At 35.9% G+C, this 24,685-nt stretch overlaps 3 protein-coding genes across 3 annotated transcripts; 2 read left to right on the top strand and 1 right to left on the bottom strand.

Annotated features, from left to right (window-relative positions):
- Positions 1-12,108: 12,108 nt before the first annotated feature.
- LOC147531545 (Snf1 kinase interactor-like protein) lies at positions 12,109-14,999 on the bottom strand. The gene is made up of 3 exons (XM_086650240.1): positions 14,471-14,999; positions 12,806-13,140; positions 12,109-12,488 (listed from the first exon to the last, which is right to left on the bottom strand). Exons 1-3 carry the CDS (start codon positions 14,571-14,573, stop codon positions 12,282-12,284), a joined length of 645 nt encoding a protein of 214 aa, XP_086506366.1. The 5' UTR covers positions 14,574-14,999; the 3' UTR covers positions 12,109-12,281.
- A 4,541-nt stretch (positions 15,000-19,540) lies between these two features.
- Positions 19,541-20,454, top strand: LOC147531544 (protein FAR1-RELATED SEQUENCE 5-like). Its single transcript, XM_086649742.1, has 3 exons — positions 19,541-19,592; positions 19,754-19,910; positions 20,016-20,454. The coding sequence occupies exons 1-3, from the start codon at positions 19,541-19,543 to the stop codon at positions 20,452-20,454; spliced, it is 648 nt and encodes a 215-aa protein (XP_086505868.1).
- A 270-nt stretch (positions 20,455-20,724) lies between these two features.
- Positions 20,725-21,234, top strand: LOC147531543 (protein FAR1-RELATED SEQUENCE 1-like). The gene has a single exon (XM_086649741.1). It carries the CDS (start codon positions 20,725-20,727, stop codon positions 21,232-21,234), a length of 510 nt encoding a protein of 169 aa, XP_086505867.1.
- The last annotated feature ends 3,451 nt before the right edge of the window (positions 21,235-24,685 follow it).

The raw sequence follows: 24,685 nt of genomic DNA, 5'->3' as shown, positions 1-24,685 counted from the left end.
TTTTTAAACATATTAATTTTCTATCTCCAATCTTAACTACTTTCCTTCTATCAAACATTCTCTCCTTATACGATGGACAATTATAGGGCATTCCTTCCAAAACGAAAATTATTTTCAATGGAAATCTATAGAACATTTTTTTTGTACTGTACAATTTTTTATGTACTAGCCATTTTGTTATGTACATGACACTTTTTGAAAAGAAAGTATAAGAAATTTTGTGACCAACCAAGCAGTCTAAGAAGGAAGGGGGTTTTTGAGGAGAGAGAAAGAGCCGTGTGACGTCAGCCAGCGATCGTCTTCCTCCTTTCCTTTTTCCCCAAATCAACTCCAAACCCTAGAAATCACAGCCAAAACCACCACTCCAACTACTCTCAATCACGCATGCAATCAACCATACAAACTATACAACACCAATAATAAGCATAGGAACAGTTAATTTCTCCTCAAACCAACAGATAACCGCCAATCCATAACCTATCCACAGTAACCTAAACTTTCATGCAATCATCGAACATCTACCGCACGTAACACTCAATTACAACCACCAAATCAATTGCCTCAACCACCCAACTAATCCCAACAATAAAAAAAATCAACTACCAATACTCTTCTAATCATAAATCACACATACGAGCAGCAGCAAAGCAAAGCACGAAAAGGAAGCCATTAACAACACCTTAAAGCCGATACCTCGGAAACAAGCAATAAGGTAAGAGAAAGGACGCCAAACAGGGAAGTTTCTCCACTTTTTTATTTTCTTCTTACATCTATCATTTTATAACTGCTTTAACAACATTTGTAACAACTAATAAATCAACCGAGCAGGCTGTTCATTTCTTCCCTCACGCATGCGCCGGATTTTATGTTTTCTCTGACTTATGGCTGTCTAAGATTGGGTGAATTTCTTCAGTTTCTTCTAGGGTTTTATTCTTCATCTTTCCTTAGGTTCTTAGTGGAAGCAATCATTCCTTTCTTTTATTCTTGATGATTCCCGAGGGTAGTGAGCAGGCGATGAGGTTATTTGATCCTCTTCATAACCCTTTTCAACCTTCAGAGCTCTTCCCTCTCTTGTTACTTAGGTCCCAGAAGTAGACTTATCTCTTCTTCATCTTCTTTCTGGGTTCGGTTCATGTCGACTCTACCTACCACCCAGAATATAGAAGCTTTAACCAATCAAATGGCCATTCAACTTAATCTGTCTGACTATGGTAATCTTACCATTATTTATCCTAAACCCTCTGAAAACAAAGAGCTTATTGAGATTGCTTCAGGTTTTGCTGCCAGATTATGCTGCCACTATGATTGTGGGATAGGATTCATCAGAAAACATCTTTCAGCCCGGTCACGCTTTTCCAGAGAGTGCAGAATCATCCCTGCTGATCTTGGCCCTAACCACTTCTTCATCAAACCTAGGAATCTCATCGTGATGAATGAAATTTATCAAGGACGTCCCTGGATCATTAGGGGATTACTAGTGGTCATGCAGGAAGTAGACTTCCCAGTGAAAGAAGAGATTCCAGAACTCCTTTTCGAGTCAATCTAGTGTAGTTTTTCAGGCCTCCCATCATCTATTCAGAACAAGAATGATCTTCATATCATTTTCTCGTGCATGGAGTATATTTTACAGATTCAACCCAAGAACTTTAGTATGGTGACCAACTCCACTATTCGTATTCAGTTCATGTACGATGTTCGTACTCCTTTGTTGGCTACTCTTAACTCATTTTTCACTGATGGAGGTAAACTAGTGAACTTCAGCTACTACAAGTTTCCTAAGGCGATTTGTCATAAATGCAGAATCATAGAACACCCTGTGACTCCTTGTATTAGTTCGAATGATCAGCAAGCCTCTTCTCCCATGATTACAAACCACCCTCCTCCTCTCCCAAATAACACTTGGGCCCTCTCTGTTATGCACCCTCCTATCACTCAAGCTACCTTTATTCCTCCTCATGATTTATTCCACTGTAAGGGTAAGAGGAAAGGTCTTGATAATTTGATAGAGGTAAAGGTAGAGGAGGATGAACGGAGAAGAGCTTCCTTCAAAAAACCTAAGGATCGAGATCAGGGCAGTAATTCTTCTCTGGGTGGTAGTCCAGGGATGTGGTACACAGGTAATTCCTCTATGCTTTAGTTCACTCTCCTTCCATCCCTGCCAGTTGGTATTTCCCACCTCCTGAATCCTTAAACAGTCAAGAGGAGTGAACAAGACACAAATTTGCAGATGCACTGCTGGTGTCCCCTGAACTATCCTCAGATGCCATAGAGGAGGAATCAAATGAACAGCCGAACTCGGTTGATTAAATCTTTGTCTGTTTGAAGTCTGTTTAATTACTGTTTATGTTTTATCCTTCTTGCTTTAGTTAACTTGTTAGTTTATAGTTATACTTATTTCTCTTGTCCTCCTCTAGCACAATGTCATTAGTGACAGTTTTTTGGCGCCTAATTTGTATGCAACTAATATCAAGATAGTTGCCATAGATCTTGAGATAGAGGAGTTGTTTTTAGTTGTTCTTATATGTAGTTAACAATTTGCCTTATGAATTAATAGCATAATCCTTTTGTTAGATCGAGTGTTAATTGCTCTTATATGATTTAGCTTTTTCATCTTCTTGATAGATTTAGCTTTACCTGCTCTGTCTTCTTTCTAGTTTTTTCTTTCTTTTCCTCTGTTCAATTTGGTTGTATCTTGTTTCATCTATTAGTGTGTGGCCCATTCTCTAGTGGGCGCCGTTAAGGAGGCTCAGACTAGTTTTTGGTTGACGGACTGATTTGTTATGAGACCTTCTATGGGCACCCCCTTAGACCGGGCCTCTTCATCCTGAGTTGGAATGTTAGAGGAATTTCCACCTTCCTCACAGGAAAACACCTCTTAAGCCTCATCAATAAAAACAACCCCGACATAGTCTTCCTAGCAGGATCGAAAAACAAATCCAATCAACTAGAGAAATATATCTCGATCAACAAACATTATGCTAACCATGTGGTAGAGCCCAACAACAGAGCGGGTGGTCTAGTCATGTACTGGAAACACCACTTGAACACAAAAATCTTATACTCAGACACTACTATCATACATGCTGATCTCACTAGCTCCCAAAACATTAACTCGATAAATGTTACCGGTTTTTACGGTAGTCCTTATAAAAAAAACAAACTCAAACCATGGAAGAATTTACAAAAAATTAGGCCGAATAATGACAATCCTTGGGTAGTGATTGGCGATCTCAATAGCATCCTTGATACCCAAGAAAAATCCGGAGGCTCCAATGCTTCCAACTCATACATTCCACAATTTATAAACATAATCAACCAGCTCGAACTCATGGATTTGGGTTATCAAGGGGGGCCTTTCACTTGGAGCAATAAACAATTTGGAGATAACCTCATTCAGGAAAGATTAGATCGGGCTCTCTCCAATCTCCCTTGGCTTCAGTCATACCAGCTCTCGAGTATCACTCATCTAGAGTCGGTAGGTTCAGATCACCTCCCTATACTCCTCTCCGACAACTACACAACTAAACCCAAACCCAAACCGTTCAAGTTCATAAGAACGTGGATGTCCCACCCGGATTGCCACGATTTTATTGTAGAAAAATGGACTTATAATAAAACTGGTTATCATAACCCGAACATACAATCAGAACTTTCCAATTTGAGTACGCACCTCACATATTGGAACAAAAATGTTTATAAAAACATAGTGATGGGCCTAGAAAGTTTCCTAAATAGGTCTACACCCGCAAGTGCACGGGTGTCAAGTTGTAATAAATTCCGATAAGACCGGTTCGTTCCTCAGAGACTAGTTAAACTTATTCTAAAACTTAGAATTAGTACAGTTTTTGGTTTTGATTTTGGTTTTGGTTTTAAAATAAAATAAAAATATTAGAACAATTAAAAAGGTGAACTCAAATGGGAAGAAGTCAAATGGGAAGAGAGCCTAGGATTTTAGAATCCATTTTAACACATTCTCATGAAAACCTAATCATGCATATCTTTTTATCACTCGAGTTTTGGTAACCGAATGTACCAATCCCCGGAAAATATTCTAATTAATGCCGAAAATAATTAAAGTCTAAATTCTGAAGTCTTGATATATTAAAGTTTCAACTATTGACTATCAATCTGTAAGCATACACTATCAAAGAACTAAACCTAAGTATAGTGTATCAAATCGAAAGCATAGTCAATGATCACCATCTATCGAAACTAAGAATTCAATATTTCTACATTTAAACCACATCAAGATATTAAAGCATAAAGAAGATATCAAAATTATATGTCAAAACTTCATCACAAATCCTAGCAAGATATTTTAGTTATTCATGGTGGGAGAGATAAATATTTAAACAATTTAAAGTACGAGAGTAAAGTGGGAAGAGAATTAACTTTCTTGTTGCAACCAAACAGGGCCTTAGGGAAGTATTTTCCAGCAGCTGGGAAAATAATTTTATCGACAAACCAAACATACCCTACAGGAACACGATTTTCTCATCTTCCCGGAAATTATTTCTCTCCGGGAAAATTGTTTTCCACAACAGACTTTCTCACTCTACTGTTTTCTCAAACTTCTTCTCCAACCTTTTTTTCTCTCTGTTCTGTTGTAAATCTCTTTCTCTCTTTTAATCAACTAGAGAATCAAGATAAAGAAGATTGAATTTATAATTGATAATCAAATCGACAATAATAATCTTTCTCTCTCTATAATTCTTCTCTCCCTCACTCCCTGTTTCTCCTCTCTCTCTCTCTCTATAAGATATATAATGAAGCTCAAGAGAAAAGAAGGAGAAGAACTCTACTCCCCAAGCCGAGATCTGCCCCCTTACTCCTCCTTTGCTCTCTCTTTTATGTGAGAGTCGATCACCCCCAGCCGACCTCCTCTCTCTTCCCATTTCAATCGAATCTTCTATCCAATCAAATCTTCAATCTTTAGAAATATCCAGCTCATATCAATCTGTCAAAATTCCATCTCATGATCTTTCTATAATCTCATAAAACCGAATCACCCCAACTCAGTTCCCACAATATTATCGAATTTTAAGAAAGAAGAGAGGTCATGGAGAATCTCATCTTTCCGTTTTCTTTTAAATCTTCACATCTCCAGCTTTCTTTTAATCTCTCTCAAGATTTCTTTCTCGGTTTGAAGATAAAATCTCTTTCTCTCTCTATTAATTCTGAGTCCAACCTTTCCAAAATAGTTTAAAGAGATAAGAGAGAAAGAGGGAAAGAAAGTGAGCTGTTGTGGACGAATCAATGATCCTCTCTGTGGGACCCGACGTTGGCAGTCACAACGGGTTGATTTTATGCATCGCGGTCGTGTGAGAAATATTATAGCACAAGTTTTGATGATACCACGTGCCGCTGACAGAACATCAGACCGCGGGATCATGGCGGGAGTATCGAACTCTGCGTTCATGACAGTACCAGATCCTTCTTCACTTGCCATCCCAATTTCATGCCACTGGACCCGAAAACAGTACCGAAAGTGCACCCTTGGACGTTAGATTTTCGCCACGTGTACCTGAGTGTTCCATGATGCACTCTGGTCAAGTGACTTGACCCAAACTTTGACTTGCCACAACTTTCTCATCCAGACCCCCATTCAACTTCCGTCTTCGCCGTCGGATTCGTCTTGGATTCTACTTTCCACCCGATCATTAATATTGGCCCAAATACCAGAATCTCCAAATGACCAAAATGCCCTCAAGTGTTCTTTCTCTTGATTTTATCTATTTTTCACACTGAACTCCATAAAAGACACCTGGGAAAGAGAAATACACAATTCATCAGAGTAACTGCTCGAAATAGACTAACTAACCCAAATTAAGAGATTCAAATGAGGCATTTTCATGACTCATCACATAAAAAGAAATATTAGCCAGATAATTGAATTTCTACAGTATAGTAAAAACAAGGAAGAAGCTAGATGGCTGAATTCCATATTAGAAGAACTATATATACATCAAGAAAGTCTATGGAAGGAAAAATCACGAAACAATTTTCTTACCGTAGGGGATAAAAACACTAAATATTTCTACTCCCAGGCTATCCAGCGCAATAGAATCAACAAAATTCTCGCCATCAAAGATGACAATGGAGAATGGCAGGACGGGCAGAATAGCATTCAACAAATATTCACGTCCCATTTCCTAAAGATCAGCACGACAACAAATAAAAACATAGATCCAAACATTCTTAATCTTTTCCAGGCAACTATAACCCCCACCCAAAATCAGGAATTAACTGCCATCCCAGACAAAGAAGAAATAGACAGAGCAATCAGAGATCTCAAAAAAGATGCTGCCCCAGGCCCAGATGGTTACCCTCCTTTCTTCTTCCAATCAAACCGGGATACAGTTAGCCAAGATATCCGAAACTTAGTGGAAAACTTTTTTAGGACGACCACTCTCCCACATGGAGCAAACTACACACATATCTGCCTTATCCCTAAAACTGTAACCCGTCAAACCCCATCTGACTATCGGCCGATCAGCCTCCTTAACACCACTTACAAGATCATTACAAAAATCCTTGCAGATAGACTTAAGCATACTTTAAACTCCATCATAACTCCATTCCAAGCAGCGTATATACCACGCAGACAAATAACGGACAACATCATAATAGGACATGAGATTATCCATTCCCTTAGGAAAATGAAAGGAGACGCTGGGTATTTCGGCCTTAAACTCGATATGTCTAAAACATTCGACAGAATAGATGGAACTTTCTCATTGATATAATGAAGAAACTGGTATACTCTGAACACTGGCAAAACATGATATACACCTGCATCTCTACCTCATCGATGGCAGTTCTGATTAATGGTAAACTTGGGGCCACATTTTACCCCTCAAAAGGAATCAGACAAGGCGATCCTTTATCTCTCTTCCTCTTCACTCTGGCCATGGAGGGTCTAAGCCGCCTCCTAACAAAAAATCGCAGTACAGGTAAGTTCATGGGGTTCCCCACTAGCATTAATACCTTAGAAATCTCTCATCTTCTTTTTGCAGATGATTACATTATTTTTTGGCGCAACAGCATTGACAATATCCATTTGCTCAAGACCATTCTTAACATCTTCTGCGAATCTTCGGGTGAGACGATTAACTACAATAAATCTAACATATTCTACTCCAAAAACTCGCACCCAAAGTTCAAACGACTAATTATGAAAACACTAAAGGTAAAGTATGCCTCAACCTCCGAAAAATATCTGGGAGCACAACTTTTTATAGGAGCTCATAAGACTAAGGTCTTCCGAGATATTCTCGATCAGATCAAAACCAAGCTAAATAAATGGAATTACTCGTTCCTGTCCCAAGCAGACTGTACTGTTGTCATTTCGGCAATAGCAGCGGCTGTACCCCGATACCAAATGCAATGCTTCGCGATCCCTAAAGGCGTGAGCAAATGCATTACGACCATCCAAAAGCCGTTATGGTGGGGTATGTCAAAAGGGATCTACACTAAATCTTGGACCGATATATATCTCCCTAAGAAGTTGGGAGGTCTAGGTATACATCGTCCTAAAACTAGACAACACGGCTATGCTGAATAAACTTGCATGGAGGCTAAAATCCGAGCCTAACGCTATGTGGGTTCAAGTATTGAAAGCAGAATATTACCCCGATACAGAAATACCTGGCCCAGCGAAGACTCATCACTCATGGAACTGGAAAACAATTCGCAAACATCTGAATCACATTGATAGCTTGACCACATGGGAGGTCCATAATGGGGAGGAAATCAATATTTGGACGGAGAATTGGATTCCTTCCCTCTCGACCCCCCGAACGAATATCAATAACACGAGCATAAATAAAGTATCGCAGCTTATACACAAAAATAAGTGGAATGAATAAATGCTAAATGAAAACTTTGATAGTTCCACAAAGAATCTCATCAAAACCATTCCAATAACAAATGTGGGTACATACCAAATGAAATGGTCCCTCACGGAGTCAGGAACTTACACGGTTAAATCAATGTACCATCACCTTTGCATGACCTTGAACTCACCCCAACAAACCCCCCATAACTGGCCATTCATATGGACCATCCCCAATGTACCAAGGATACAACTCTTCATTTGGAAAATATGTACTAAAGCTCTTCCAGTAAGAGAAAGAATCAGAAAATACATCGACAACAACTTGATTTGTCCGGATTGCAACGAAAGAGAATCCACAGAACACGCACTTCTACACTGTCCTCTGGCGAGAAACATATAGTTCTACTTTAATATTATATCAGAGAATATCAAATCGGTAACGGAATGGATTTTCTCTTGGAAAGAACCATCACATCTCTGCTACTCAGCAAATAACATCCACTATGCCACTATTCCTTGGATCATTTGGAAAACACGACCACTGCTTCCAACACAAAATAAATGCCTAAGCACGATGATAAACATGATAACAGCTTTCCCAGAAAATGCTCAAAAGGAAAAGGAAAACACCAGGACTGAGACAGAAAAATGGATACCACCAGAGACACCTTTTTGTAAAATCAATGTAGATGCTTCATTTACGAACATCAAATCCATTATTGGAACAAGTCTTATAATACATAACGCAGAATCCAAATTCATAGAAGCCCATGCCACAACTTCTAGGGCTAGGAATAGTGAAGAAAGCGAAGCTATAGCTATCCTCAACGGATTAGTTTGGGCAAAAGAACGCAACTACAGCTACATCATAATAGAGAGTGACGACCTCAACTTAATCAACAACATAAATAACAAGAGACATTCAGTTAAGTGGCAATTGATGATACATATACGGAAAATCCAAGAGATCAGAAAAAAATTGAGATAGTCCGATTCAGATACACGGGAAGAAGAGGAAACTCGCAGGCAGATAAACTAGCGAAGTGAGCAGGAAAGAAGCATAGAACGAAGACGTGGAAGAATGTCCCTTTTCTTTTAGTTAATATGTGCTGTAATAACTTTTTAAGTTTTTAATTTAATAAATAGTTTCAACAAAAAAAAGTATAGAAAATTTTGTTATGTATAGTACATAATAAAATTTCCTATACATTCGTTCCAAAATGTAAACTATTTCACTTAAAATTCACAGGACATTTTGTTATGTATTGGACAATTTTTTATGTGCTGGGCATTTTGTTATGTACAGGACAGTTCTTGTACTAGGCATTTTCTTATGTACCAGGAATTTTTTAAGTACTGCCCATTTGGTTATGTACTAGACACTTTTGGAAAAGAAAGTATAGGAAATTTTGTTATATACAGTACATAATAAAATTTCCTATACATTCCTTCCGAAATGTAAACTATTTCAAGCAAAAACTAATTTCAAGCAAACAAAATTTCCAGTACTGTAAATTATATTTCAAGCAAAAATTCGTTTACAAATTTAGGGAAACTAAATATGATAAACCAGATTCTAAAAATTTCATAAAACATTGTGAAATAGATCCATGAATCCAGAAAAATCAAAGATTTCATTCAAAAATCTCTTAGTAAGAACCTAACCATATGAAATCGAAAATAAATTATAACTGATCCTTGATCTTTTAAACCATATGAAGTCGACCTTTGATCTTCTTTTAGAGAGAGAAAGAAACCCAATTTATAAATAAGAAGACCTTTGGATGTACAAATAAGAACATAAAACTTTTAGAGAAAGAAAGAACAGAAAACTTTAAGATGTTTTAGAGAATGAAAAAAGATGAAGAAGATAAAATCTGAAACAAAATAAGAATGAAGAAGGAACAGAAAATTTTAGAGTGAGATAAAATATAAAACAAAATAAGAATGAAGGGACAGAAAATTTTAGAGTGAGAAACCATTCACCTGAAAAATAAGAACAAAAAACTTTTTAGATGTGATGGAGACCATCAAGATGGGCCTCACGACCGAAATAGTTAGAGGGCCTCATGGCCGAGCCCATTAGGGTTAGAGTTTAGGAGTTTCCATGTTTTAGTATTTCCTACTAAGTCTAGGTTTAGAAGTTTCTATGTTTGAGTATCTTTGATATTTAGGAATCCTAATTTGAGTCTATCTAGAAGATTCTAAGTTCTTATAAAAGGAAGTCAGGTCTGTCCTTGTTATTCAGATCAGAGAATATTATGAATCAAGTTTATTGTTAATCAAGTTTATCGTTTATTATTAATCAAGTTTATCGTTTTATCGCTTTTATCTTTATTTCATCAGCTTTATTTCATTAGTTTAGTTTAATAACAATGGTGGATTCCATTACTTTTACGCTTCCGCAACAATCTACATCAGCTGGTATTCAGAGCTTGAAGAATCTGGGAATGAAAGATGAATTTTTTTTCATGGATACATCTCTCCTTGAATGCTGGATTTTTTTCCACGTTTAGGTTGGGATCCCTTTCGAGATTCAAAACAATTTTATGTTGATCGAAAATATGAAGAAAAAATTAATACTGTTTCTAAAATTCCTCTATTTGACGGTCAATGTCATATAAATTTTTGGATTCAACATATTGAAGATTGGTTCATAAACCAAGATATCCATGGTGAAGATAAGGTTTTTCTCATTGAAGAACATATGTCCGAAAGAATCTATGAACAATTCAATGCAATGCAGTGGAGACTCATTAATCAAGGGAAGAAATTCGTGGACGATTGGACTACATTGAAAAGCATCTTTAGGTATGTTTTTCTTCCTTTAGATGAATATTTTTCATATGTGGAGACAAAGATTGAATCCAGTAGACAGTTCTCGAATGTTATTTCGGTCACCGTGTTCGATGGTATTGAAGAAGAAGTTCTTGACAAAAAGAATAAAATTCTCTCAATGAGGGAGGAAAAAGAAGAACAAAGTGAATTATCCTCTTTTAGCTTGAAAAGGTCAGTTCATTCTAGTTTAAATTTGATTAAACCATATTCGAGTTTGGTTTATAAGCAACACGAAGATGAACGTCAGAAGATCGTTCAAGTGAAGAAATTCAAGGTTGATTTTTCCATAAAATATTATGTGGTGTTTGTGGTCTTCTTCATCAAATTAAAAGATGACGGGAGATGTTGCAATTTGTTGGAAGTTTCTTTCCTACATTTATTTTTGCAAGATTCTTTGCACTATGAGATTGAAGCTAGTGATTTCGTCCAAGTGGGTGTCCTTCAACCCCAATGCACCGTTCGCTCGAAGTGGGAATTAAGGATTGCATTGTTGAGTCTCACTTGAGGGCAAGTTCGTTCTCGGTCATGGAGTATGATGGAGACCATCAAGATGGGCCTCACGGCCGAACTAGTTAGAGGGCCTCATGGCCGAGCCCATTAGGGTTAGAGTTTAGGAGTTTCCATGTTTTACTATTTCCTACTAAGTTTAGGTTTAGAAGTTTCTATGTTTGAGTATCTTTGATATTTAGGAATCCTAATTTGAGTCTATCTAACCACTTGATGTAGTCGCAGCGGAAATATAAAGACGATAAATAAAGTAAACGAAGAACGGTAAAATAACTGTAAATAAATTAAACTTTATTAAACTTCAAGGGGTTTTTCTGTTCAATAGGAATAATAAACAAGACTGGACCTCTTTTTATAGATTACTAAACTTTCCTAGATAGACATAAACTAGGATTCCTAAATAATAGAAATACCTAAAACTTCCTAAACCTAGATTCATTATGAATCCTTCTTAAATTAAAACTTCCTAAACTAACTAGATTGGCCGACTAGGCCTCGGGCGCGCGGGATCGCGGGTCCGTCCCGTTATGCGCCTGCATCAAGATGTTTAAGATATTTGGTAGTACAAATAAGAAGGAAGAAGGAATTGAAACAAAATAATGGGTGGGATCCCAAAATTTTGGCCAAATCTTAGAAAAAATGGTGCCATTTATCCAAATTTGAAAGAAATCTGAATAGTTTAGAGAGAGAAACAAAATAATGTACGGGAAGTTAATGTTTTTTCTGTCAGTGTGTCAGATTGTCAGAAAAGCTAGAAATATTCCGTCCAAAGGCAAGAGGAGAAGAAATAAAAAACAGGAAAAGTTGTACCTTCGTGACATTTGGACCTGTTTCTAATTTTTTGGCAGGAAAAGATTGGATTTACCCCCACTTTTTGGACTGTTCGATATTTTTTTTTGGGTAAAAGAAATACCTAATAATAGATCTGCAAAAACAAATGAGATACTTTGCCCAATCCTGTGGACTTATTGCCCTAAACTTCACATACAATAAAATATTGATATCAACTATGAATATAACCAATCACAGATTTTTTATAAACATTGTGTGTGTCTAAACCCATTTTTAAACTGATCCTATAAAGAATAAACAACAGTTATTATGAATCTTCTGTCCCTTCTGCCTCTGCACCATCTTCTGTTTCCTGCATCATATTCATCAACATTGAGATTTGACTCTGTAGCATCCTGTTCTCACACTCAATATTGGCTCGTTTGCGACGTTCTTCCAGTAGTTGAACCTGAAGATGTTCGACGGCTCTTGCATCCTCTTCTAGCTGCTCATTCAGACCATCAATCTCCCGATCCTATCCAAAAAACAACATCCAAATTTGGGGTTAATTTTTCTATTGTCTAAATTAAATTGTCTAGTTTTGACGTATTCTATTCAGGCGCACAATAGTCATTTCTAGATGATTCGGGCAATTATCTTCTATTCTAGACTTATTTTTATGTCTAGTATGGACAGAACTAAGTCAGCCATATGTACAAGGTAGATGCACACGCAATGAATCTAAACAAACTAATAAGGGTAACCGTGGGACTCAAGTGAAAGAGTCTCACCCAAGATACAAACTAATAAGAGTTCAAATTATGCCTTTCAATTCCATGGTTGAGGGTTTACCTTTCTGTTCATTTCCTGAACGGCAATTCTCCGCATGCTCTCAACAACATCAATGTTAACGAGCTTTCGTTTCTTCCCAATAAGCCAGCCTTTCGGGTAACTTGTGGTGTCAAAATCTGGTGGAGGGAGTAACATATCTGCCGACGATCTTCGAACATTTATAATATCTGTATGTGGTTCTAGTGGTTCAAAAAGAGCCTTTCGACGCTCCGAAAGAACAGGAGCTGTTGATGCGTCATGTGGGTTCTCCATGTTCATTGGAGATCCTTCCCTTTGTTTCTCCAGTTTTTCTGGGGTGTCTTCCGTTGTCTTATCGACCACTAACCGTCCACTGGCTGCCACATCAAAGATTGAGTGCAGGTTCCATTCAAGATATTGATGGTAACAGAGGAAGCACAAAGTAATTCAAATATCATTAATAAAGTAGCCTGCGCATGAATCAAGATATGGACACTTAACCATTAAAAAAGGAAGATAGCAACACAAGAATGATATGTTTTGCCTTTTAAGATACACATTGAGTGACCTAACACTGCAGTTCAACAAAGAGAGTCCAAGAGGATGGATCACTTATAGGAAGATATCCAGACAAATCACTTTTCGACATCGTCAATGCTTATGTACTCCTTTAAATATACTCACTTGCAAATTGGTAATAATATAAGAGATTATAATAACTTGGTTGCCACTATTTTGTTATCTCTCTCTCTCGTATAAAAAAATGTAGAAACATTTCATTTGTATACGATGGATTTTAGGCCAAAAACACCCTTAAGTTTCTTAGGAGGGAGGCGTGATTCTGGAGCTCAAATATCAACTGTTTGTTTATTAAGAATTTTGGGTCGGTAGGCGATAGGCCAAATACAATAGGTTTAAGGCCCAATCTCAATAAAAAAAAAGGTAATAAGCCTATTTTTCAGAATCTCTGATTTTTCCTCAATGGAAAAAAATATGCATCACTTATGTGTTAATTGTTTAATAAAGGTGTAAAAATGTGTAAGAAAAAGTTTATTTTCTATACCTTTAACGCAGTAAAATAGTAGTGTAATGCAACAATAATGTGTTAGGTGAATCCCAGAATACATTGTCACGCCGAAATGGTTTGTTTAGTAAATCCCAAAATTTGTCAAATTTTGGGTCTCTTTTGTGGACTTTTGTCAGTATTGGGCTGGAACAACAACCCGTAGCTCAGTTGGTAGTGCATCTATTCCGCAATACCGAGATATCATGTTCGATCCCGTAGTAGCGTAAATTCGGGATTCTCGAAATTGGGAATAAATGAAGTAGTTAGATAGACTTTAGGCCAGTAGTTTTGTTGGGCTTTAGAGCAGTAGTTTATGTAAGTTTTGAATTCGACGGTTATGGTGCTATGCTAATATCCCAAAAAAAAAATAATATTGGGCTTTTTGTCCATGAAGGCCCAATTATATCAAAAGTGAAAAGAAGGGAAAAAATACACAACAGTGAGAAATCGTGTAGGAGTTAACTTCCTCATCTCGTTTCAACAAAAAAAAAAAACTTCCTCATCTCCAACCCAAATTGAGAGAGAGAGAGTTTGGAAATTTCTAAGATAAATTTGGGGATAAGGGTAAATCCAAAACATGCAAATTCAAACAACAGCCAGTCTTTTGATAAAAGAGAAGCAATGGATTGAAATTTAGTTACCAGATCTTTTGCGAGAATTCCAGAAGATCCTAGTTGGATCATTAGCCGAAAATCCTTCTAAACTTCTTTCCTGTTTTTTCCCTTCTGAATTTTGTAGATCCATCGGATAAAAAAAAAGAACACCCAAGTGGAAGAAATTTCAATTGATGTTGTCTTTAGGCTTTAGCTTTGGGAGATTGAGAGAGAGAGAGAGGGCGAGAGAGGTCCAGATGAGGAAAGAAAGGAATAAAGATTATTTCATTTGAGCTATTGTTATCTTCTTCCGTGTCTATGTTATCTCTCTATCTTGTTGTTTGTTTCAGGCTTTTTCTCTTTCTAACTCTTGTATGTTTTTACCTGTACTTGGGTTTGTGGTTTGGTGGTTGTGACTATCCTGATAAAGATGACGTTTAGTTTAACAGACAGGTGGGAAGAACTTCTCAAGACAAGAAGAGTTGGTGGGGTTTGAATTTCAGTTTACACTTCAGTTGTTTTGATTGGTCGTTTTACCGTTAAAAAAACAAAAATTAAATCTAAAGAAGCCAATAAACCAAATTAAAAAAACAAAAACCTTTTTGTTATAAGGGATATGGCTGCCCATAAAACCATTGGGTATGGAAAGGGATTTGGGTGTCTTTAATATCCCTTTTCTTATCCAAACTTATATCTATAGAAGTCCACCATTCCTATAATACCACTTAGATGTGGTGTCATCTTATGGTAGCTCCATATGAGAGGTATCATATTATGTTAGCTCCATATGAAAAGTGTCATTGCATGGGAGCTCCATATGAGAAGTGTCATCTTGTTGATGACAACACACCATGCAAGTTACAACACATGGGTTATGTGTCACCTTCCTACTACTTCTCCCACCCTATAAATAGATGTACATGGTGTAGTGTTGGTATGAATTGGTAAGAGATAGAAAAGGTTTGGAAAGAATTCTTCTAATAAAGTTTGGTTCAAGTTCATTACTTTGTTTTAGTATAGCTCATTACTTGTATATCTTTCTCTTTCTTTAATTCCATTTAGTTGCATGCAAATATCTATACACATTGGAGAAAACATACCGACAAATTTACAACACGTTATCAGCACGAGTCTCTAGCGAACTGAAAGAAGTCGTTACTTTGCTCCATTGTCGAAGTCAACATCGGTGAAATATCGAACAAACTAGGCCGCTACTCCGCCTGGTGAAAGGTATAATATTTTCATTCATATTTCATAATGTCTAACCTTGCTAGACTTGAATTTGCAGCACTAGATATAACAGGTAAAAATTACATGGAATGGGCAGTCGAAGCTAGACTGACTCTAAAATACAAAAATCTCCTGAACACTATTATTGAAGGGAATAATGCAGATGAAATGTTACGTGCTCATGCTTTAAGCTTTTTGAGACGTCACATACATGATGACCTGAAGTCAGAGTATTTGTATGTGGAAGATCCCTTGGCTTTATGGAATATCTTAAAGGATAGATATGATCACCTGAAGATGGTCATCCTTCCAAAAGCTCGAACTGATTTTATAAATCTTCGATTACAAGATTTTTCTTCCATTTCTGCTTATAATTCCAGTCTTTGTAAAATTGTTTCAAGACTGGAAGTGGGAGGTGATATTATCACTGATGAACAAATGATAAATAAAACATTGAGTACGTTCCATGCCTCGGATATTGTCCTGCAGTCACAATACCAAGAGCGACGTTTCTCTAAATTCTCCCAGTTACTGACTTGTCTTTTGGTCAATGAACAAAATAACCAGTTGTTATTGCATAACCATGAATCTCGACCCACTGGGTCCGTACCTGTGCTTGAAGCACATGCGATATTGTCAAATGATCATGGCAGAAAACAAAATTACAAAGGGAAACGTGGTTCCGGAAGAAACCACCAACGTGGATCCCACACGAACAAATGTGAGAGAAACAGGCAAACCCCTTACCACTGGAAGTGATAAAAGAGAGAAAATTCAAAGAATTATGCAGCAAGAAAGCCTGATAAAGTAAAAGGTAAAGTTGAGATCTGATCTCTCCATGGAAGAACCGGTGGTGGTTCAAGTTAATCTCAAATAAGCTTTAGGGGTGGAGTGATTTGATCTAATTAATATAAATGGAAGAGAGTTTCTTTTTGAATAATAGGGGTGGAGATCTGATCTACTGTAGTCAGATATTTCCTTTTGTGAGAGATGATGATGAGAGAGAGAGAAAAAAAAAGAGAGGGGAATTGGTTGGTTGTTCAAGTTTATAACTGATGACGTGAAACATGAATTTTTTTTATGTATGAAAGTCGTCGTTCGGAAACTTGGTCGGCCGGCAACCTTCGACGGTGAAGAAGATGAGGTGGCGAGAAGATGAGGTGGCAGAGAGTTGTGATGAGATGTAGGATAGAGAGGTGATGGCTAGTTAACGAACTTATAACGGTAACTGAAAAAAAGAGTCATCTGAGTAATTTCGATAAAGTAGGGGGCTAGGCAGGAAGCTTGTCATAAAGTTGGGGCCATTTGGGAAATAACCCAAAAAAAATTACACATAACAAAAGAGATTCTATGTAATAATTGAATTTTTTTTGCCTAAAATTTAGTGCACACAAAAATGATTATGATAGTGAAAAAAAACAAAATATGATCACTTAGGTAGCCAAGACAAGAGAGGGAGAAAAGAAAGAAAGATAAACAAGATGAAAGAAGAATTGGATGACAAATAATTTGCATTTAACTCTTCTTAAGAGAAACTGTTTTGGGCGTCTGAAATAATTAAAATAAGGGGGATAAATTTTAGGTCCAAAATCACAGGGTCAATGAGTTTAGAGGCCAAAGATAATATAAAATATAAAATATAAAATAAATTCATTAGGAGTATTTACATACCTAACCTCTTTTTTCTCTACCAGTACCTAACCTATCCTGGGTTAAATATAATTATCCATATTAGAAGATACAAATAATGTTTTCAGTTTCATGAAAATAATTCCTCAATAAGAAGTTTTCATGCCTACAAAAAGTTGTCTTTTCTGTTTAAAGGAATGTTTTCCTCATCTTTTGACTAAAAAAAAATCGATCATAACTCTCTCTCCTTCTGTTAACGAAGAGAAAACATAGACAAAATCCATCCACGCTTTTTAGTCTTCACCTACAGAAAATTAAGAAGAACGAGATGCTCGATAGTTTAAATTTCTTCTTTTACCACTGTTTCTCTCTCTACAATCTTGGTTTTTTCAAAAAATTTGCATAAAAAGACATTATATTTTTGAAACTTTTTGTACATTCTCATAGCATTTTCTTAATTCTAGCAGCATATTCGCGTTCTGTAATTTTTTGACTTACTCGGAAAATCATTTACGTATTGTAATTTTGAATGAACGAGTTAATTTTCTAGTCAACAACGTTCTCAAAGTTCTTGTAGCACTTCTTTGATTTTACATAAATATTGGAACTTTTAGCGATATTTTCTGAACTCTGACAAAAAGTAACATATTTAACAAAAAAAATAATGTTACTCTCAAAATGACTCTATCCGCAGTAGAACTATCCATGTTTTTCAAAGTTTTACATTTCGATTCTTTTATGTTTTTTTTTTTATCATTACAAGCACAAGTTGAACACTAACATATTTTACAAATTCATAGACGAAATTGTGGTTGTATGTGATTTTGCACGTGGATGAACTTGTGGTTGAAACTAACTATAAGCATTTTACACACGGGATGTTAGTCAAAGATTTAACAATACAAGCGCAAAGGAAGAGGTTTGAATTAACTTAGGTGTTACTGGATGAATTGAAGGATAAATGGAAAAGAAATCTTTAAGTTATTAGTTCTTGTAATAGATTTCTCTTAATTTTAATTACTCTGAGTTTTAGTACAAATTTCGTGAAATACGTTAAAAATGTCGAGAGTTACTAGAATATATCGCAGATTGCTAGAAATAGTACAACGATGTCGACAATATTTGTTGATTATCTTTGAGTATTATCCATATAATGTTTGACCTACAAGGATGAAGATAGGACCACATGACCCTTCTTTAATTATTCCCCATTTCATATAAGAGACAGGTGAAATTTTTTCGCTAACATCTATTTCATGACCGGGTAATATATTCATTTACATAAGAAATAAACATTGAATGATACAAAAGCATCAATGTAAAAGAACACAAATGCAGAAGTTTGTGGGGAATCTATATACTTATATTGTAGTTAAATCCAACTTATTTATGATTGTAAAAATATAATGAATTTTCAAGAGTTTACAAGATAATTTATGAAAAAATTTTAACAACTCATATTATGTTGTTAGAATCAATAAAATGTTACAAAAATATTGAAATTTTTTAAAATATATATATATATCACTTTACATGTAAATTGAAAACAAGATTGATTTTTTTTTTATTCTAAGATATAATTGTGTTGTTAAAATCGGTAAAATACCTGAAAAAAATTGAAAATTTTGTAAATCTAAACTAAGTAACTCAAAGAACATGTTATACCTAAGTATGTCGTTGGGATTAGTAAAATGTTAGATAAACAATCAACTTTTGTTCACCTGCTCTAGTCAAGTAATAACACATGCTATATATAATTATGTTGTTAAAATTAATAAAATTTTATAAAAATATTAAAAATTATTTTAATCTGATTTAAACAACTCAAAAATTATGTTATATATAGGCATGATGTTGAAATCAATTAAATGTTAGTAGATAAATGATCAGACTTTTGTTCACCTACTCTAACTAAGTCATAACATGTGCCACGCATATAATGCTAATAAAATCAATAAAATGCTAGAAAAATATCGGAAATGCTTGGTAACCCAGTTCTTGGGCCCAGCTGGTTGACCAGCTTATGTGGAAGGGTACCTTGTACTCTAATTAATAGCTATGGATTTGATCTGGACCGTTCAAAATTAATGGTCCAGATTAGACCCCATTTTTTCACTTCTTTACAATACCTAGCAGTAGCACACCATCCATCACTCCATCTTCATTTATTTCGTCTTCTTCTTCTTTTGCTCCAACAAATCCTTTTAGGGTTTGAAGGATTGTCTATTTTCTACAACTATTATACAACTATAAATTCCAATGGATGAAGGATCTTCTTCTTCTCTAAAGGAAGCTTTTGTAGATTGTGAAGGTGAGATTATTAAAATTCTTGAAACAATGGTGGTTTGTATTCCATTACACTATTTTCACTTAAAATTCATATGTAAAGACGGTTGTGTCCTTCCAAATCTCGTTTGTTTCGCTCCAACAGAGAAATTAGTAAATCGGTTCAAAGGCAACTCGATTTATCAGGTCAGGTCGGAATTCGTCCAACCAAGACGTATCAAAAATTGGTTATCGAAGCAGGGGGTTATTCTAATCTACCATTTACAGAAAAAGATTGCAGGAATTACCTAGATCAATCAAGAAAATTACGACTAGGTGAAGGAGATGCAATTGCAGTTGAACGGTACTTTTTAAAAATGTTGGAACAAAACAATGGTTTCTTCTTTAAAATTGACTTAGACGATGAAGATCGGTTAAGAAATATGTTTTGGACATACGGATGGTGTAGAAAAGCTTACAAAGAGTTTAGTGATGCTATTACATTTGACACGACATATTTGACAAACAAGTATGAAATGTCGTTTGCCCCTTTTGTTGGAGTTAATCATCATGGCCAATCAATACTTCTTGGATTTCGTTTGATTTCAAGTGAAAACATTGAGTCGTTTGTCTGGCTCTTTAGGACATGGCTTGAGTGCATGGATAATGTTGCTCCGGAGGGTATTATGACCGATCAAGATGCCGCCATGAAAAATGCAATAGGACAAGTATTTTCTAACACTAGGCATCGATGGTGTTTATGGCACATTATGAAGAAATTGCCGTTGAAGTTAGGTAGCTACACCCAGTATCGTTCAATAACTTATGTTTTACAAGGTTTGGTGTATGAAACACAACGTCCATCAGAATTTGAATATCAGTGGTGTGACATGATTGAGAAATATTAGTTGCATAATTGTGATTGGTTAAGTGACTTGTATAAAGAGAGACATCGATGGGTACCATGTTATGCAAAACGTACATTTTGGGCTGGAATGTCTAGCACACAGCGCAGTGAGGGGGTCAATGCTTTCTTTGATGGATATGTTAATTAAAAAATTACATTAAAACAATTTGTAGAATAATGTGAGAATGCTTTGAAGAAAAAAATTGAAAATGAGACTTCGGCTGATTTTAAGTCTTTCTCACATACGATCCCATGTACCACCATATTCATGATGGAGAAACAGATTCAAGGTGTCTATACTATATCAAAGTTTCAAGAATTTCAATCCGAGTTAACTGGACAATTATATTGTCGTTTGATTTCAGTTCGCGAGACAGACATAGGAGTGGAGTACGACATACAAGAGGATGTCATGGTAGGAGAGCGTACCAAGACGATGACTTTTACTGTGTTGCTGATGAAGTACGAATCTATTGTTGAGTGTACTTGTCACTTGTTTGTGTTCAAAGGGATACTTTGCAAACATGCTCTTTTTGTGTTACTCCAAAATAACATCACAATGTTACCCGATAATTACATCCTCAGGAGGTGGAGGAAGGATGTGAGAAGATGTCACACAAAAATGACAATTGGTTACAATGGACAAACTGAGACTACAGAAAAATTGCGATATAATTTATTGTCTCGCAAACTTAACGAAGTGGCTGACTTGGCGTCAGAAAATGAAGATTATTTTCTTGAAATTTCTCAATGGGCGGACAATCAGATTAAGATGTACTAGACGTGTAAGTCAAATGATGCAAGTGATTTGAAGAAGACTCCGGAAGAAAGTGGTGTAAATGATCACATACTTGACCCGAAAGTAACTTCTAGGAAAGGACGTAAATGGGAAAATAGATTGAAGCCGGCGATACGAAAGAGCAGGAAAAAAGTAACGTCTACTACTACTACTACCGGAACTCTTTTAAATCTACTACCAGAACTATTTAAATTTGTTATTATGTTTTGAGAGGTTTCATCTTTTTTGTTTAAAAATATTTTGGTGACATATCATCTTTATTTATTGCCAAATTATATTTTTACTGGTGTATGTTTATAGTCTACCTTCATCCTGTGTATTAAAACTGAAAAGGTCCCCTTTCCTTCAAACCTCTTAAACCTCACATTAGTTTAGTACTGATGTGTGTGAGACAGGAAAAAGCTAAGCATTACTGTGGGGTTTCAACAAACAACACAAAAGTTTAAATTTTGATAGAGATATGTTGGTAGTGTTGGTAGTTAGATCGAGATGACTCCATGAAAAGAAAAAAGTCAGTGACAAGAATTGTAAAGAGACTTTGTAAAGAAAGGGCTTTGGGTTGATGAAATGAATCTAGAATAGTGAAGCTTTAGATTGTCCAAACTAAACTTAAAACCCTTAATTGAATTGATATCTTAAAACCCAAATATAAATAAGTATGAGTAAAATTAAATGGATAAACTCAAATCCAGATTAACTCGTGGAATATGCAGGGAGATGTATACCTGTAACGTTAAGTATTGTAAGAAGTAAAAAAAATGGATCTAATCTGGACCGTTAATTTTGAACGGTCCAGATCAAATCTAGAGTTATTAATTAGTACACAAAGTATTCTTCCACGTAAGCTGGTCAACCAGCTGGGCCCAACAGCTGGGTTACCAAGCATTCCCCGAAAAATATTGAACATGTCAGCAAAATACATATCAATTTACAAACATATTTTTAATAAAACACAAGATTGTAGTGATTGAAAATTCAACTTTTTTTTAACCAAATAAGTGAGAAAACGTGTTACATTTAAATATGTTGTTAGAATTAGAAAAAATTCTATAAGCAGATCCCATATGATATCAACATATATGCAGTTTCAAGATAAAATAGGTTGTAATGAAATAGAAACGTTAGGAACATATTATTGAATGATTTATTTTGTAGAAGAACGACAAAACAATTAAAAATTCCAAAGATCCATTAACAAACCATAAAATCTTGATAGATTTTAATATGGAAATACCTTAGTGATGAATTTTGGCAACAATAAATTCTAGGAATAAATTTTGGCAATAACTTTTAGCTATAAATTTTTTTCTCTAATAATTTATGGAAACAATATCTTGATTAATTCAACCTTAAGAATTTTGGTTTACTAATAGTTTAAAATATATTTATAGAAAGGCAATATTGAGAAAAAATAAATTGTTTGAGGTTTGTGTCCCACCAAAAAGTAAACTTTTGGACTTATTTTACATTTCATTATTATTTTGGTCTTATAATCTTTATTGATTTAGGAGTGGATACATGGTTTATCACACCCCCTATTTTTGGACCTTTAGACTAAAAAATTAAGCTTTGTGTTTCGGCCAAAAGTGCATGTAGAGTGCCCCTAAGGTTGAGTCCAAACTTGACACACTGGCCATCTAACTAAAGACTATGTTGGGGCTCTAAATTAGAAGAATGAGTTTTCAATGTTTGGCCTACATAGAATATAGAGTGGCAAATAGATTTCTGGTCTAGGATTTTAGTGATTCTTTCTTTTTCTATGCCTCGTTTGATTTATTTAGCAGATGTATCTCCTCCCAAACTTTTAGATGGGTGTATTGCATGAGCAGCATGTTCTCCGCGTTTTATTTCTTTTCTTCCTTTAACCGAGTGACTTCGACCAACACTTCTTCCGTAGGCATGATAATTGTTAGAATATAGCAGTTTTGCTATTATGTAAAGTTGTTAATTATTGTAATATTCATGAATAGGGAAGTTTCCCAATATTTATGAATAGGGAAGTTTCCCATTATTCCTAAATTACTTCTATATGTAAATCCCTTGTAAACCTATAAATACTTGTGTAAATCAATGAATAAAACACACAGAGAAATCTTCTCACATATCTCTCTCTCTTTCTTGTCTTCTCTCTCTGTGTTCAAGCTATTATTATTTAAGAGGTATTTCCCTCTTCACATGGTATAAGAGCCAATTAAGTTTTTTTTAATAATCAATTTCTTCTATCATGACTACTACTGAAGTCGATTCTGGAGACTATACTCCTCATTCTCCACCTAATCCGGTGTTTGATGTTCATCACTTTGACTCACCAACTACTATTCTCATCACTCCATTATTAACCGGAGATAACTATGCCTCTTGGTCAAGAGCCATGAAGATGACTCTTCGGGCAAAAGATAAATTCGGGTTTGTAGATGGTTCTATTCCCAAACCCACTTCTCCAAATCAATTACACTCATGGGGAAAGTGTAATATGATCTTGTTAGTAGTTGGATTATCAATTCCATTGCTCCGGATATTCGGTCTTCCGTTTTATACGATGAAAGTGCCGCCGATATTTGGCGTAATCTTTATGAAAGGTTTTTGCAAACCAATGCCCCCAAAATTTATCAATTGAAACGGGCAATTTCATCCTTCAAACAAGAAGGACATGATGTCACCTCCTATTTTACTCAACTCAAAACTCTACAAGATGAGTTACAATCCCTTATGGTAATCGATCCATGTATTTGTGGTCAAGGGAAATCGTTACTTGATCGTACTAATCAAGAACGTGCTATGGAATTTCTTCAAGGGCTTCATGACCGTTTTTCGGTAATTCAAAGTCAAATTTTGTTAATGGATCATTTTCCTTCAATCCTAAAGATTCATTCTCTTGTCAAAAAAGAAGAAATCCAACAAAATATCATGGCCGCTACTTCCAATCCACCTGAAGCCGCCACCCTTGCAACATACAACAATGATCAACGAAATTTTTGAATGGAGAAACCAAACGCTCAACGTCCTAAACGAGCTCGTCCCTTTTGTGACTATTGTCAACAACATGGCCACGTCCGGGCTACATGTTATCAATTAAACGGTTATCCAAACCGTTCCAACTCGGGTGCTCGGCCAAATCGCCCACCACGACCGACCGGTCCACTTGCCGCCACCGTAACCGAGACGGTTGATCCTCCAACGGGAGCACCTCTAGCCACCTCATTAACTCAAGAGGAATATCAAGTATTCTTTCACTTCTCGATCACCAATGCCATTCTAACGGCACTTCCAATCCTACTCAAGGATCTACCGACGCAGGTATTAACATTACAGGTATTCAATTCCTCTTTTCTCCTTGGGTTATTGATTCCGGTGCCGCCAAACATATATGTAGTTCTTTATCTCGTTTCTCACATTATGTTGATGCTCCACCTCAATGTTTTGTCCGTTTACC

This window comes from Eschscholzia californica, unplaced genomic scaffold, assembly GCF_041429995.1.
Source record: "Eschscholzia californica isolate CP2 unplaced genomic scaffold, dmEscCali1.0.p SCAF_6, whole genome shotgun sequence".
Classification (NCBI taxonomy): domain Eukaryota; kingdom Viridiplantae; phylum Streptophyta; class Magnoliopsida; order Ranunculales; family Papaveraceae; genus Eschscholzia; species Eschscholzia californica.
This window is presented reverse-complemented; position numbering and strand designations above follow the sequence as displayed.